At 44.7% G+C, this 14,216-nt stretch overlaps 1 protein-coding gene across 2 annotated transcripts in view; it reads left to right on the forward strand.

Annotated features, from left to right (window-relative positions):
* LOC137326174 (serine protease HTRA3-like) overlaps positions 1-11,368 on the forward strand; it is a 43,388-nt gene extending 32,020 nt beyond the window's left edge. For both annotated transcript variants that reach the window (XM_067991050.1, XM_067991054.1), the window contains exons 8-10: positions 3,925-3,982; positions 5,948-6,043; positions 9,584-11,368. In XM_067991050.1, the coding sequence (XP_067847151.1) occupies positions 3,925-3,982; positions 5,948-6,043; positions 9,584-9,749 (320 nt within the window). In that variant the 3' untranslated portion in view covers positions 9,750-11,368. The remainder of the gene's footprint in view (positions 1-3,924; positions 3,983-5,947; positions 6,044-9,583) is intronic.
* The last annotated feature ends 2,848 nt before the right edge of the window (positions 11,369-14,216 follow it).

A 14,216-nucleotide genomic window follows, 5' to 3' on the forward strand; every position in this document is an offset into this window, starting at 1 on the left:
TCTGCTTTCTCGTCAGATCCAGCTCCCGGCAGATCTGGCCTGATGGAGAAGCTGCTGCTGCTCCCTCACTCAGGCCTCCGACTAATATTGCAGTTGGATCCCGATAACATCACTGGGACCCGAACTGCGTATTTAAAGAAGGGCAAGTTAACATCGAGACAGGGTGGGAAGGCAGCGGGATCAGAGGGGCTAAGTGACTATCTTCATTTTAGCTGCCCCCTCCGCCTGGTTTGCACCACGCAGGGGTAGTTAAAATCAGGGCCATAGGTACAGATATCTGAAACTAGAAATACTCTTCCCAGAGGATTATGGACTGTTTAGGAAACGGTAATAGTTTGAAGAAGGTCTCTAAATTTGGGGGGCCAATTTTCATGTATTGGTGTAAGTCAGTTTTAAATGCAGATGGACTGTTGCACTTCTCATCAGAATAGTAATGTGATAAAAGTGCTCAAGTTTCTGGGGTTGGACTATGTATAAATTATTCCAGGTCCAGATTTGGATGGATTCAGGGAGCACAATGGTGGAAGCAGAAAATTACGTGTAGGTAAAATTTAAAAGACATGGACAATTGAAGGGAAATGGTTTTGGAAAGGTTCAAAAGACAGTTCAGCCCAAGGCTGAAGAAGGAGAGGGCAAAGAATTGGCAGACAAACAGTGAAGGAGAAAGAAATGCAGTGTGAGGTATGTGCATCTCTAGCTGCGAGTGTGAGGGTATTGGCGAGTAGTTACAGAGGGCCCGATTTTAGCAGGGCTGCGGGTTCTCGGCGGATGGGCCCACGCGCCCGGTGAAATTAGTGGGTTTCCCGCGCGATCGTAGCAGGCAAACCACTAATTGGATTCACTTACCTGCTCCTCCGGGTTCCCCGCTGCTGATCTGCGCGTCGGGCGGGCTGCACATGTGCAGTAAGATCTGTCAGCTGGAGGCGCTCTATTTAAAGGGGCAGTCCTCCACTGACAGATGCTGCAACCAATAGCAAAGATGACTGCATGGAGCAGCCCAGGGGGAAGGCTACTCCCAGTTTAATGATGCCTCACCCCAGGTATCAATACATGGGGTGAGGAGGAGGGGGAGGACAGAGATCTTCCACCCGGCAGGCGGGAGGAAGCGGCCCGCCTCCGCCACCAGGAAGGCCTGGCTCGAGGTGGCAGAGGGGGTCACCTGCGCCACCAACATATCGCCCACCTGCACACAGTGCAGGAGGCGGTCCAATGACCTCAGTAGGTCAGCCATAGTGAGTACACGTAGTCTTTCCCCTACACTCCATCTACCACATCACTGCCCCCACCCCACATCTCCTTCGGCACTGCCAACACTACTCTGTCACATCACCCCTCATACCCACTCAAACCCCATCCTCATCTTACCTGCACCTACTCACCTCGCCAGTACTCACCCCGCCACTACCACGCAACCCAATCCTCATACAATCTCATGGCTGTATCCCATACTCACCCTCTCGTGCATCTCTCTCACGGCCAGCCTCACTCAACCTGCCACCACCTGTGCTGCAGCCACAGGGCATGCATCACATATGTGCAGTAGGCAGCGTAAGGCAAACGTGTCGTGAGCATGAAGGGGATGCACAAGGGTGTTTGAGGGTTTGTCATGGTTGTTACTTATATTGAATTTCAGAACAACTCACATCACACATTATATTGGCACCACTACTGCCATGTCTTCGCGAATCCTGTCCGGTTTGTGCAATAATGCCCGCTCCTGGGTATCACTATGAGGACCCACCACTGATGCCACCCATTGTGTCACTGCAGAGTGGGTGTAGGTGTATTTGCAGGGCTCTTCTGCGCAGACAACTGAGAGACATCGGCGATGTCCCCGGTTGCACCCTGGATGGCTGTGGAGCAGAAGTTCGGGAGGGCAGTGGTGACTTTGACAGCGACAGGTAGGAAGATGGTGCACGGGCCAGCCAGGAGCAGCTCGGCATGAAGGAGCCTGCAGATGTCCACGGCTACATGTCGAGTGACTCTGAGCCTCCGTGTGCACTGCTGCTCAGAGAGGTCCAGGAGGCTGAGCCTCGGTCTGTGGACCCTGTGGCGAGGGTAGTGCCCTCTGCGACGCATCTCTCTCTGCGGTAGCCCTCCCTCCTGCTGTACAGGAGGATGTGTCACAGCACTCTGTTGTGGAGCTCCACGTGTCAGAGGTGGACGGCGTGGATGGCGAGGCTGGTGATGCTGTTCGCCTTCCGAGGAGGTCATGACTGCAGCTACGGCGGCCCCCATCCGCAAGATGTACATCTGAGGGGGTCTGCAGGGTAGGTACATGTCTCCGGACCCCGGGGTAAGTGTGCAGGTTGGTGACTTTGACCGTCAGGAGGAGGGTGGTGGAGGCCAAACTTTGTCCCAAGTGACGGAGTGGCCTCCTGCAGTGGGTGAGGGTCTCCCCCCCCCCCCCCCCCCCCCCCAACCTGTCAAATGGACCTTTGCAGCTGCCACAGGCTGACAGCTGCAACACGTCCATTCGAGCTGGGAGTGTTTCCCCCAGTGTGGGAAACAGTCCCATGTTGTTCAAAAATCTTACATAGTCTCTTAATCAGGTCAGTTAATGACCTGAAATACCTAACTAAATATTGTCAAGTGGCATCCCGCTGGCTTTAATTGCCTGCGGGATTCCCACCAGCGGGGGCTGCGCGCGCACGTCGGCGCATCAGCGGGGAACCCGGAAGTGGGCAGGATCGAGGCGGGATCCGGTCCCGCTCCTGGATTTCCCGATTTTCGGGGCCCCCCCCCGCCGAGAACGCACCCGATAGCGGGTGGTAAAATCAAGCCCAGAGTGTCTCTTGTGCAGTTTAATCGGTTTGGAATCCCTCAGTTGGTCCTTCTCTTCCTCCAAAAAGTTCCCAATGGTGGTGGTGCAGCTCAGCATCTAGCAATCCTGGATGCCCATTAAATATAGACGACAACATAATCTACTGCTCTACCAAAGTAATGACCAGAAAACGATAAAGGAAGCATTGGGGTAGAAATTGGTTATAGCCTATTTTAGGATACATAATCAATGGCACACAGTGTGCGCCCCAATCGGGAGGCCCAAGGCTCACATTAAATTGGGCTTCAAACCTCATTTCAATAACGTCTTCGACACCTCCCAAACCCGTGACCTCCACCACCTATAAGGACAAGGTCAGCAGGTGCATGGGAACAACACCACCTGCACATTCTCCTCCAAGTCACACACCATCACGACTTGGAAATATATCATTCTTCCTTCATCGTCACTGGATCAAAATCCTGGAACTTCCTACGTAACAGCATTGTGGGAGTACCTTCATCAGACAGATTGCAGTGGTTCAAGAAGGCGGCTCACCACCACCACCTTCTCAAAGGCAACTAGGGATGGGCATTGCTAGTGATGACCATATCCTGAGAATGAATAAGAAAAGAAATAAAATAATGAATGCTAAAAATAAAAGAAAGCTAAAATAAAAGTGAAGTTAATAATTCATCATAACATAAGGAAATGGAAAAAATTGGAAATATGGGAAGAGAATGTTTTTAAATGGCTGTCTTGCTTGTGTGTCCTTCTGAGACTGAATATTGGGATGCAGTTGATCCATAGTGATGATGTGATCCTGAGCAGGAGCTGGAAAAAGCAGTGTCGGAATGCCACCCCGATGGATGCCAGCACTATTGGCTTGGAAGATTAAAAATATAGGGGGCCAAAAAAGAAAAAAAAAATTGTAATTTGTAAAACCTTTGGGAGGCTAGTCCAAATCCTAGGCCTGGGCCCTCAGAACAAAATTGATAATCTGATTTGATGGCCATGGCATAGGCGATAGTCACCTTGTCGATGTTGACAAACACAAGGAATTATATTGTAAAGATATTCAAAATATAAATTGATAGTTTCCATTTTATTGGGCTATGGAGAATTCACTGTAATTCTAATTTTTCTTATGCTTAATAAAGATGTCACAGGTGTGAAGAAGCGTTTCATTGGTGTGAGAATGCTGACCATAACTCCTGCGTAAGTTTACAAGCTTTACTGGTGCTCCTTATCTTTCCAAAGCTGTTCTGTCTGCTCAGTAATAGATGAATTTCATGTTTAGCAAAATATCTCCTAAAACCTATAGTTTTACCCAAGAGCAGTTGATGAGCCCTTTAAATATTGCTGGAAATGGCTGGCTCTCAACTTGTAGCGCCATGGATTGTGGGCGGAATCAGGAACTAGCAGTAGCAGCACAGGCAGAGATGAGAATGGTGTCCAAGGTCCTGCCTACATCATCTGACCCTGATTTGCATTTATCCATTTGGCTCCCATTTGTTTCTGGTAGTGGCCTGAAAATTGCACCCCATGAGTTTTGCTCTCACAATTTATGCTATCTCAACCCAGATCATGATGTGTTTCCTGTATCTAAAACATGCTGGTTAATCACAAGCATATTGTTGATTATTTCACATTATAATGGTAAATCTAATACAAGTGGGATGTCTTAGTAGCAATAAATGGGCAGCTTGGCAGAGAACTATGTTGTTGAGTAAACTATTAATATTTACTTTTAAGTGTAAATTAGACTCTTTTTAAAGGAACATTACCTCTCAATTGAACTCCCAGACATTTGTATGCTATTATGTGGTTGTGTTATAGTCATTAGAAGCAAATCTACTTCAGTAGGTTTGGTATTTTATACACAGCTGCATGAGAGGAGATTATTAATGATGGCTTCTGGTTCATATTGGATTTAGATTAGTGGTGCCCATTTGAAATTTATAATATATATATTAAAAACCTTACTTCTACACACATTTCATGTCTTCAAAACCTTACTTCCTGTTGTCAGGATATATAAATTATAAATTCCTGTGACCACGTTTATAATGGAAACTGCTAAGTAAACTTGTCACTCTGTAAATAAGCATCTCCTGCCAGTAGTGGAGCTGTAGCACCTTAGTTTTCCATTTTCCAGCTCCTCACCCTGTACTGCAGAGAAACTCCTTTGTCCAACCAACTCTACTTCTCTGCTTCCAAAATTGAAGTAAGTTTTACTACTTAATTATAAACAATAATATAATATGAAAGTATTACATTAAAATAAGGATAGATGTATGACTTTAAAATGGAATTGAATTACATCTATGCCCCCTAGTTCAATTATCCCCCGCTTCACATGAAGACTACACTTGAGCTTCGATTGTAACTCAGGGCAAGAATCGGGCGGGAGGAGGCTAAGGTGAGCGGCAAAGCGTCCCAACCTTGACAGTGTGACGTCTGGGAGATTCTAAATCTCGGGCCTCATCTGCATGCCCTCGCTCAGTTCCCTGCCCGAAAATAATGGGAAATGGCAGCTGGCGGTGGGATTGCAACGTCGGGCAGCAGGAGGCTGCTGCCCATGCCCCAGTCCTCTGGTAAGTCACAGGGAGGAAATTTCGGAAGGGCCTAGTAATCGAGGAGGGGATTCTGGCTCAGGGGAGGCCTTAACTTTCATTGTGGGGCCAGGAAGAGCACTCCTGCCCCTTCTGGCCCCACAAGGGAAGTCAAAAAAAGTAAAATGACTTACCCTTTTGGGCCTCTTCTGGCCCCAACTCGTCTTCCTGTTAGGTTGGTCTGACAATAAAATCGCAACAGCTACCCTGCTTGGGTCCATTGTTTCTTTCTCAGAAGAGCAGGTTAAAATCGAAGCCTGCGGGATCAGTGTAGGATGTCAGCGGGAATTCTACCCTGTAATGTTTTTGTTTCAGGATGCAACTCAGTCTATACCTTTAACATCATCGGATGGTGGTAATATGCTGCAAATTATTTGTAAACATGAATCTAAGACAATTTACAGTCAGTGTTTTAATATTAAATTACATTGAAGGGATTTAATTAGCAGCAATTTTGTGTATTCTGAGGACATTTTCCTTTATCATATTATTTTCACATTAGACAGAAAAAATGGTTTACTAGTTCTTCAAGTTTCTATTAATGGTTTATGTTTATGTTCTTCTCTAGCCTAATAGAAGAATTGAAACAAAGAAACCCTGATTTTCCTGATATCAACACTGGTATCTATGTACATGAAGTAATTCCAGATTCACCAGCGCACAGGTAAGGTCTATCCTTTTGAGTACTCAAATAAAAACACTGTGCAAAAAGATCTCCAGTAAAAAACACCAAAATAAATGAGTGGAAGAGAGTTTGCAGATTTGTTAGTACTGTACAAAACACAAAGGGGACACAGTCATTTATGCTCCTTTCGGTTTCAGCCAATGTTACAGTGGGAGATTGGGAGCATCCGCAAAAATTGCTGGCAAAATAATCTATATGACCTGCATGGTCTTCTGCTCGCTGGTAAATGTAATAATCTTCATCTGAACAGGCAGATCGAACCTTGATGTAACATCTTCCTCATACTACACTAGAATGCCCACCTAGATAATAAGCCCCGGCACGAAACTCAAAACTTCTGACATGGAAGTGACAGTGTACGATAATTGAGAATGATCCCCATTGCTTACCCTGGCACTCTTCTCTAAATCAGACATCATCGTCCTCACATTCTGTCACAAGTGTGACAGATTTATGTAAAGATTTCTTTTGGCCCACGTTTATCTCCTGCATGATTGATTCGCATGCCTAATGCCTCTGTTTAGAGGTGGGTTGTCATTCCAACTAGTGTAGGCTATAATGTACAATCCCTTACATGGTTTATCTACAGAGTCTCCAATGTCTCTGAATAGTTGTAGCTGATTGTTAAGATACATTCACAGTACAGTTATAGTGTTGGCGGGAAACGGTTTTGCTTTTCTGAATCCGTGTAGTGGTGGAGAGCCTCGCTGCAAGTCATGCATGCTAGGAAATCATCGACACGTGCTTCTGATTTTCCAACATGTGTGGCTGTTGGGCAAGGCTCCTTGCTGGTAAAATGTATTCTGAAAATTGGCCCTATAGTGTAGATGCAGCCTGAGTTTGGAGTCATCCTGAAATCAGATTGAAGTGGAGTGAGACTCCCTGGAAGAAGGAATTTCATTCTGCTTTGCTGTGGAGTCAGGTTGGACTTTAAAACCCAATTTATATTCTACAGGTTCCTAAACTTGTAGGGGATGAAAATCCTCAGCCCCCGTCTGTTGGTGATTTCTGTTCCCGATCCTGCCAGAGTATCTGAGATCAGGGTGGGTTCACTTGATTTCAATGCCAGTTTTGGTTGCCTGCACCATTATGGGGCGAGAAAAGCCAGCTCATTCTGCAGTCTGCACCACCAGCCATAATAATTATTAGAAGGTTGCCTGATCAGTCCCCTTTATAGGGGAAGCAGAAAGAATTAATCTGATAGGGGTCCAAGCCAGGACCTCCTTTGGGCCCACTTTCACCACTGAACAGACCTGTATACTGGGTTCATCCTGGCATCTGGGTCACTTGGTGTTAAGGAGTCACTCAGTGATAAGGAGATTGGGGCTGAGGAAATTCCTGGTGTGGGAATTCCCTCCCTTCAGCCCCCTGAAGGGGCCATCTTCGGGATGGATGGAAGTTCTGTGCATTTCAGTCCTTAAAGACATTCTCAGCTGTGTTGGAACAAGATGATGACCTTGTTCCAAATCCTGCGGGTGGCACCATTTAAATAACACAGATGGGCGTCCGTGCCTGTAGCAGTGCACAGGGAATGCACTGGAGACTTGAAGCAGTACCCTGCCTCTCTGAGGTGAGGAACAAAAGGCTACATGGGCCAAAGAACTAAAATTAAAATTGCTGCTGTCCCATGCTGGCAAGCCCCTGGCCCAACAGCAATCACTAGGTGCAGAACAGAAGCTACACCTGCTCGCAGCTGAGGACGCCACCAGACAGACCCTCAAACTACTGCTAGGATATTACTGGGGCATACAGAAGGAGCGCTGACTCCTGTTGGATCAGTGTGTTGTTCATACATCCGGTTTTGCCTCAAGTTTCAACCCTCACCACAACTCCATCAGGATTCCCTCACCCAAGGGTTGGAATTTCTAGCTTTAAATGTTTAAGTTCCCCTGTTGGTGGTTTGGTTATTGATGGTGGGCACACCCAAACACCGGGTATATTTTCAACTTTCTGCCCAGGTGTAAAACCCGTGTTGCAGATCAGCCATCCAATTTTCACCTGGGTGGCAAGCTTAAAATCTACCCGAATGCCAAGCCCCAGCATTTGACTTTGATTTTAGGAACATGGAGCATGAGTTAGCCACTTGGACCATGAGTAAGTGTAATTCCATCCAACTGAATTAAGCTTAATACAATAAAGAAATAAGGATAATGGAGCTGGGGAGTTAACAGGCCTTCCAGCGTTATCATGGACGAAGAAAAACTAGCTCTCACATAACAGCCAAGAAGCTGTCTGGCATGCTAGCATGTAGGGGAAGAAAAGTACTCAGCAGCAGGAAATAGTTTGGGTAATGAATGGCTGATAGATGTTTGATCTGCACTATCATGTGGAATTTGAAAAATGCACTGAATGAATGCCTGAACGGCTGCACAGGAAACTGAACAGGTCATGGGCATTGAAGCAACCAGGAGCTCAAAATCCAAAACATCTATCATCTGGATTGATGAGAAGTGACAAAGGGGAGTGGGTATAATGTCGTTTCTGACCATAAAATCACCTGAGACGAGGAACTGTAGCAGCTGCACTGTACTATCAATGTTAGCATAAGAAACTACGGTCAAGTTGCTTACTCATATTTCAAGCCTTTTACTAGGGATCAGATGCAGAGTGTTTCCAAATCTTAGATGGAACAGTTTGGATCTTTTGGAATTTTCCAAGTATAATTTTAGATTCTTGCTACCTCTGTGCATGTAGCAACGCTTATATATTGAAGCTGCAAATACGATTGTATCATTAGAAAATCTACATCCAAAGTTTAAACCCAGTAGCTAATCAGCTTCTCCAACAGGTCAGAAAAAGGCTAATTTAATCTTAACTACTTTTAAGCGCCCAATAGATCAATTATATTAATAATTTAAAGAAAGAGGTTGTCCAATTTAAACCTTGCAGTCTTAGGAAGAGCACAATCCAGTGATCAACCTGTCAACCATTCCAAACTTCAATATTGCTGCCAAGTCTACAATAAAGACAGGGGACATTGCAAGCATCTCTATTTATTTTAAAGATAGCAACAGGCCTGCTTACCCAAAGTTTATTAAAAATATGGAGGGTAAATTTAACCTAACTCAATGGGCGGCAAACCCATGGGACTGGGTGGAACGCTGGTTTTACACCACGCCCAATATTACAGTTAGGTTTCAATTGCCCCTACGGAATCTGTTTTTCTTTTTAAAAATGGGTACACCTCTGTTTTTCAAGGCCTCCTAGTTATCACAAAATTGCAGCAGCAGACTACACAGAGCAACACCTACTGCTCACTGAGCCAGTTGGAACTCCAGCAGTGTTCAACCTATGTGAGCAAAATCTGTGCCACTGAGTATGAGAGTCATGTGATGTAGCAGTGCCCGTGCAGAAGAACTGGTGTTGATGGTAGTGAAAATGCCACCATCCATCGCTAGAAATACCTTCATGTTTAGTGAATAAATTTTACACAATAAAACTTTTTGCACCTGTTGAAGTAAATCTTTTGAAATAAACTTGTTGGCATATTTTAATATATATCCATTACCTTACCTGTAGGGGCGGAATCCAAGATGGGGACGTTATTGTCAAAGTAAATGGAATCCCCTTAAAGACGACAAATGATTTGCAGGAAGCTGTGATGAACGAGTCCCCTCTACTGCTCGAAGTTCGCAGGGGAAATGATGATATACTTTTTAACATTGAACCTGATCTAATTATGTGACGAAAGCACAGCCTGTATAATTAACCCTTTACAGCCTGGACTAATACCAATTGCTGTTTTCTCTATTAAGGACCAATAAAGCTGCTGGGACAGATGGCATAGTGGAGTAAGACAGTTGTTTACAATGCTGCCAGTCACCTATGGAGAATGCCATTCCTCCAGATTACATCCCGCTGGCATGGGGTGATAAAACTCCCCCTCACTTTGAAATCTTTGGTGCTTACAGCTGATGAATGCTATTGTACTCTGCCTTGTTTTTGATGGGCGTGAATTTTTAGCACTTGTTCCAGTTTTGAGAGACATAGGTTGAATGTGCAGGGCAAGCCAATGTTACTAAGTGCAGTAAAAACTGCTCTTCTGTATCAGAATTTTGCTGTAGAGGTACACTGAAGTGCATCAAGCCTCTTTCATGTCTGACACAGAAATTATGGCCCTGATTTTAACTGTCCCCACTTGGTGGAAACTGTGCATGGGTGGAGTTAAAATGAGGCCAGTCACTTACCCCCTCTGATCCCGCTGCCTTCCCGCCATGTCCTGATTTTAATCGGCTCTTTTGAGCAGGTGAGCGGGACACCCGCGGGAAGGAAGCGAGGTCCTACTTTAAATATGCAGATTGGGTCCGATAATGTCGTCGGGACCCAATCTTCAGTTTTAGTTGAAGTGGGGGAACAGTGACTGCTTCCCCATCAGGAGCCGCACGTGGGCCAGAAGAGGTCCAGCAGATAATTTTTTAAATTTTATTTTAGGTTTCCTTGTGGACCAGGAGGAGCAGGAGTGCTCCTCCAGGCCTCACAAGGAAGCCTTGGGCATCCCTTGCCCCAGGCTTCACCCCACTCCCCCCGATCATGTCTAGAACCTCCCCCCCAACCCCGATCACCTCCAGACCCCTCCTCCCCCCACTGACTGCCGGGGACTGTTGCCATGGGTTCCCGGCTGCGGTTTCCTGCTGGCAAATTTGCACTCCTGCCTGCCCAGGTAGTGGATCTGGCCGTGTTCGGGTGGGACTCCGGGAACATTTATGGAAACGAAACCTCCATCTCCTGGACTCCTGGGTGCACTGCCCACTTTGGGCTCTCATGTATCGTACCCGCCTCCCCTTTAAAATCGGGGCCTATGTCACCAAATGCGAAGTGGGAAAATGCTGCAGCATTACTCTCATTAAATCTTCTTTGGCAAAAAAAATCTAAAAGTCAAATGGATTTTTTTTTAAAAAGCTGAAGAACTGTTATGACATCAAAAATCTGGTATATTAACTTTGCAGGCTGCAAAGGGTTAAACTCAAATTCGCCAGGCAAATCATGGATTTAGAAATACATTTTTAAAAATGTTCTTTAAAATTAAAAATATACAGTATTTTATACTGAACATGCCAACAGAACTGTTAACCAACAGACAGTTTTGTTTTGTATACAGAAGAATGCCATTTACAGAAAGCGTGTAAAGAATCTGTAACCTTTCATTCCTGAACAAGCATGTTTTTGAGTATCAATAGAAATACTACTATGAATAGTGCAGATACATTTTCTGAAGTGACAAGATGCAGTAATCTGATAACATGACAGGTTTATGTTGTTCTGGAGTAATTTACTTTGGGCCATTAAACTACCACATGATCAAAACAGTGTTGTGAAATCACTAAACATAAAGAGCAAGTCTGTGGTGATTGAAAATCTGCTTTGTATATTTATGTTAGCACTTATTCCTTTGACATACTCAAAAGAAAATTCAGCTATCTACCACTGCTTCTGTTTCAAATGCTCTTTTATCCCCATTTTCTCCTTTTGGGTAACACAACTTGGACTCTAGCTGTGAAGAGGGGTGAGGGACAGAGGTCATCTCCTCTGTTGCTGGGTATTTCACTTCTATTGTTTTCTGAAAATGACCGAGATTGGCAACTCAACAGCCAAGGATGTCCAAAGATATTATCAGACAATTTGAATCTGTCACATCTGATGTATGGGTAAATTCACCATCCCTAAGCTCCCAGTGGGAAGCCATACTTGAAAGGACTATGAGTTGGAGACAGGGTTACAATATTCGCACCCTCTCTGAGCGTGACTCCCTATTGAGAGTGTGAAGGATTGGTAAATTTACCCTTTAGCTTTTATTATTTCTTGGACTATTTTTTGTTCTGTTGGCGTTTTCTTCTCCATTTAGTTCTGGCACATATGCACAAACCGGCACTGTTCTTTGGTTGACGGGACAAGTGAGCAGGCAAATTGCACACAGGCCATGGCAGTGCTGCTGATAGAGTTACCATGTTTTGCCAAATGTAAAATCTATTAAATAGAATCAAGACAAGGGTAACGCAAGAGTCAGGATCATGGCTTGAGTTGTTTTTGTTTGCCGCTGATGAAAATTCATTGAAAGCCTTAATAACTTTAAAAACTAAAACTTCCACAACAAGAGACAGCAAAGTAAGTGAGAAAAAAACAATTCTATTTAAAAACTAGGGATCTGAAATAACATTGGTCCTTCTCCGCTGATGCAAGTGTGGCGGAGCAGAACCCCTGTCTGCCTACACGGGGGCAGGGTCTTTTGCATAGAAGGGGAAGGCTGCAGACATCTGCAAAGCCACTTGAGCAATGCCTGTACTGATCGCCCTTGTATGGTGGAGATGCCTTGAGGCTCATCAGACCAAAGAAAAAAACATGCAGCTACAATCTTCAGCTCTGAAGGGAGTCATTCTACCTCTAGACAAAAAGGTAATCAATCTCCTGTACGATTGATTGCCTTAGTCCAGGTAAGATCTAGCACCCTTTAAAAGACCTCAACTGTCCTGAATTCATCTCTTAGCTGGCGAGATTTCTCTTGAGGCCTTATTAGGGCGGAATCAGCAGAATACCTGGGGTAATCCGAGAACTCTCCCAGACATGCCTCAATGTGGGGGAACAGGTGAAGAAATTGCCTTCTTGCATTCCCTCTCCCTCTGCCAATGGAAGATGGTGATTACAAAGGAACACGGCAAAATCTTGTCAGAACTGGATTCCGCCCCAAATTCCAAGTGTAGATGGGCGTATCGCCTGCTTTCCATCTTCCGATCTAACCAGAATTTCAGGCCCCAGGTTTTTAGTGTCTGATTTACATTTTATAAATTTCCACATATCCAATGTTAAAACTGGATAGTTGGAAACCTTGACCAAGAGACTGGTTAAATTGATTACAAAGCTTATAGTTATGGTCAGTTGAAATGTATCCATAATGTGTATATTTTAATGTTAGAATAGTTTGCAAGATTTTTAAAGAAAGAAGTTGCAGCTATATAACACCTTCCTTGTCTTCACAGAGCACTTCACAGCCAGTAAATTACTTTTGAAATATAGTCACTGTTGTTATGTGGGCAAATATGGCCAATTTGTTCACAGCAAAGCCCGAGCAAGAGTAAGACCCCTGCTCTTCAAATAGTGCCATAGGATCCACCTAAACAGGCAGACAGGGGTTCTGTTTAATAACTCATCTGAAAGACTGCATCTCTGACAATGCAGCTCAACTCGCTCAGGACTGCACTGAAATGTCAACCTAGATTATGGGCTTCCTTTGTGCTGGAGTGGAGCTGACGTAGAGATGAAAGTGTTACAACTGAGCCAAGCTGAGAGTTTTTGAGAAAGTATTATCCAGACTTTCCATAACAAAGAAGGCATTTAACAGTCGTTATTTGGAAGGCCTAAATTTTCCAAGTACATGCCAGCAGAAGGAAGCCTCGACAAATTTGAATAAAAGATTGTGGGCAACATGCCCATGATTATTGGAAAGTGTTGCCGACAGGCTGGGCTCCTTCCCACCAGGATTCCCTCCTTCAATGCAGTAAAATTTTATTCCCTCTCCTCTCCCTTTTTTCAGACTTTTCCTTTGTTTTTTTTTCTGTTTCTGTCTCCCTTTCTTTTTTGTTGTATTTCTCTCGCCAGTCCCACTGGCTGCTGATGGAAGTGCCCTATAAGTTTCAATAGAGGACTTAAATTATTGCAATGAACATTGGGATGCACATGCAATTGCAGTATTCTCTCTTAAGGAAAGAGAGAGCAATAGAAACTGCAAAGGCAAGATTTACTGGTGGAGGTCTGAGATCACAATCATTAAGAACATAAGAACATAAGAAATAGGAGCAGGAGTAGGCCATCTGGCCTCTCGACCCTGCTCCGTCATTCAACAAGATCATGGCTGATCATCTACCTCAACGCCATTTTCCTGCACTATCCCCATATCCCTTAATGCCTTTAATGTCTATAAATCTATCGATCTCCGTTTTGAATGTACTCAATGACTGAGCCTCCACAGCCCTCAGGGGTAGAGAATTCCAAAGATTTACCACCCTCTGAGTGAAGAAATTTCTCCTCATCTCAGTCCTAACTGGCTTACCCCCTATTCTGAGACTGTGACCCCTGGTTCGAGATTCCACAGCCAGGGGAAACATCCTCCCTGCATCTACCCTGTTGAGTCCTGTAAGAATTTTGTATGTTTCAATGAGAT

This window comes from Heptranchias perlo, chromosome 1, assembly GCF_035084215.1.
Source record: "Heptranchias perlo isolate sHepPer1 chromosome 1, sHepPer1.hap1, whole genome shotgun sequence".
Classification (NCBI taxonomy): Eukaryota; Metazoa; Chordata; class Chondrichthyes; order Hexanchiformes; family Hexanchidae; genus Heptranchias; species Heptranchias perlo.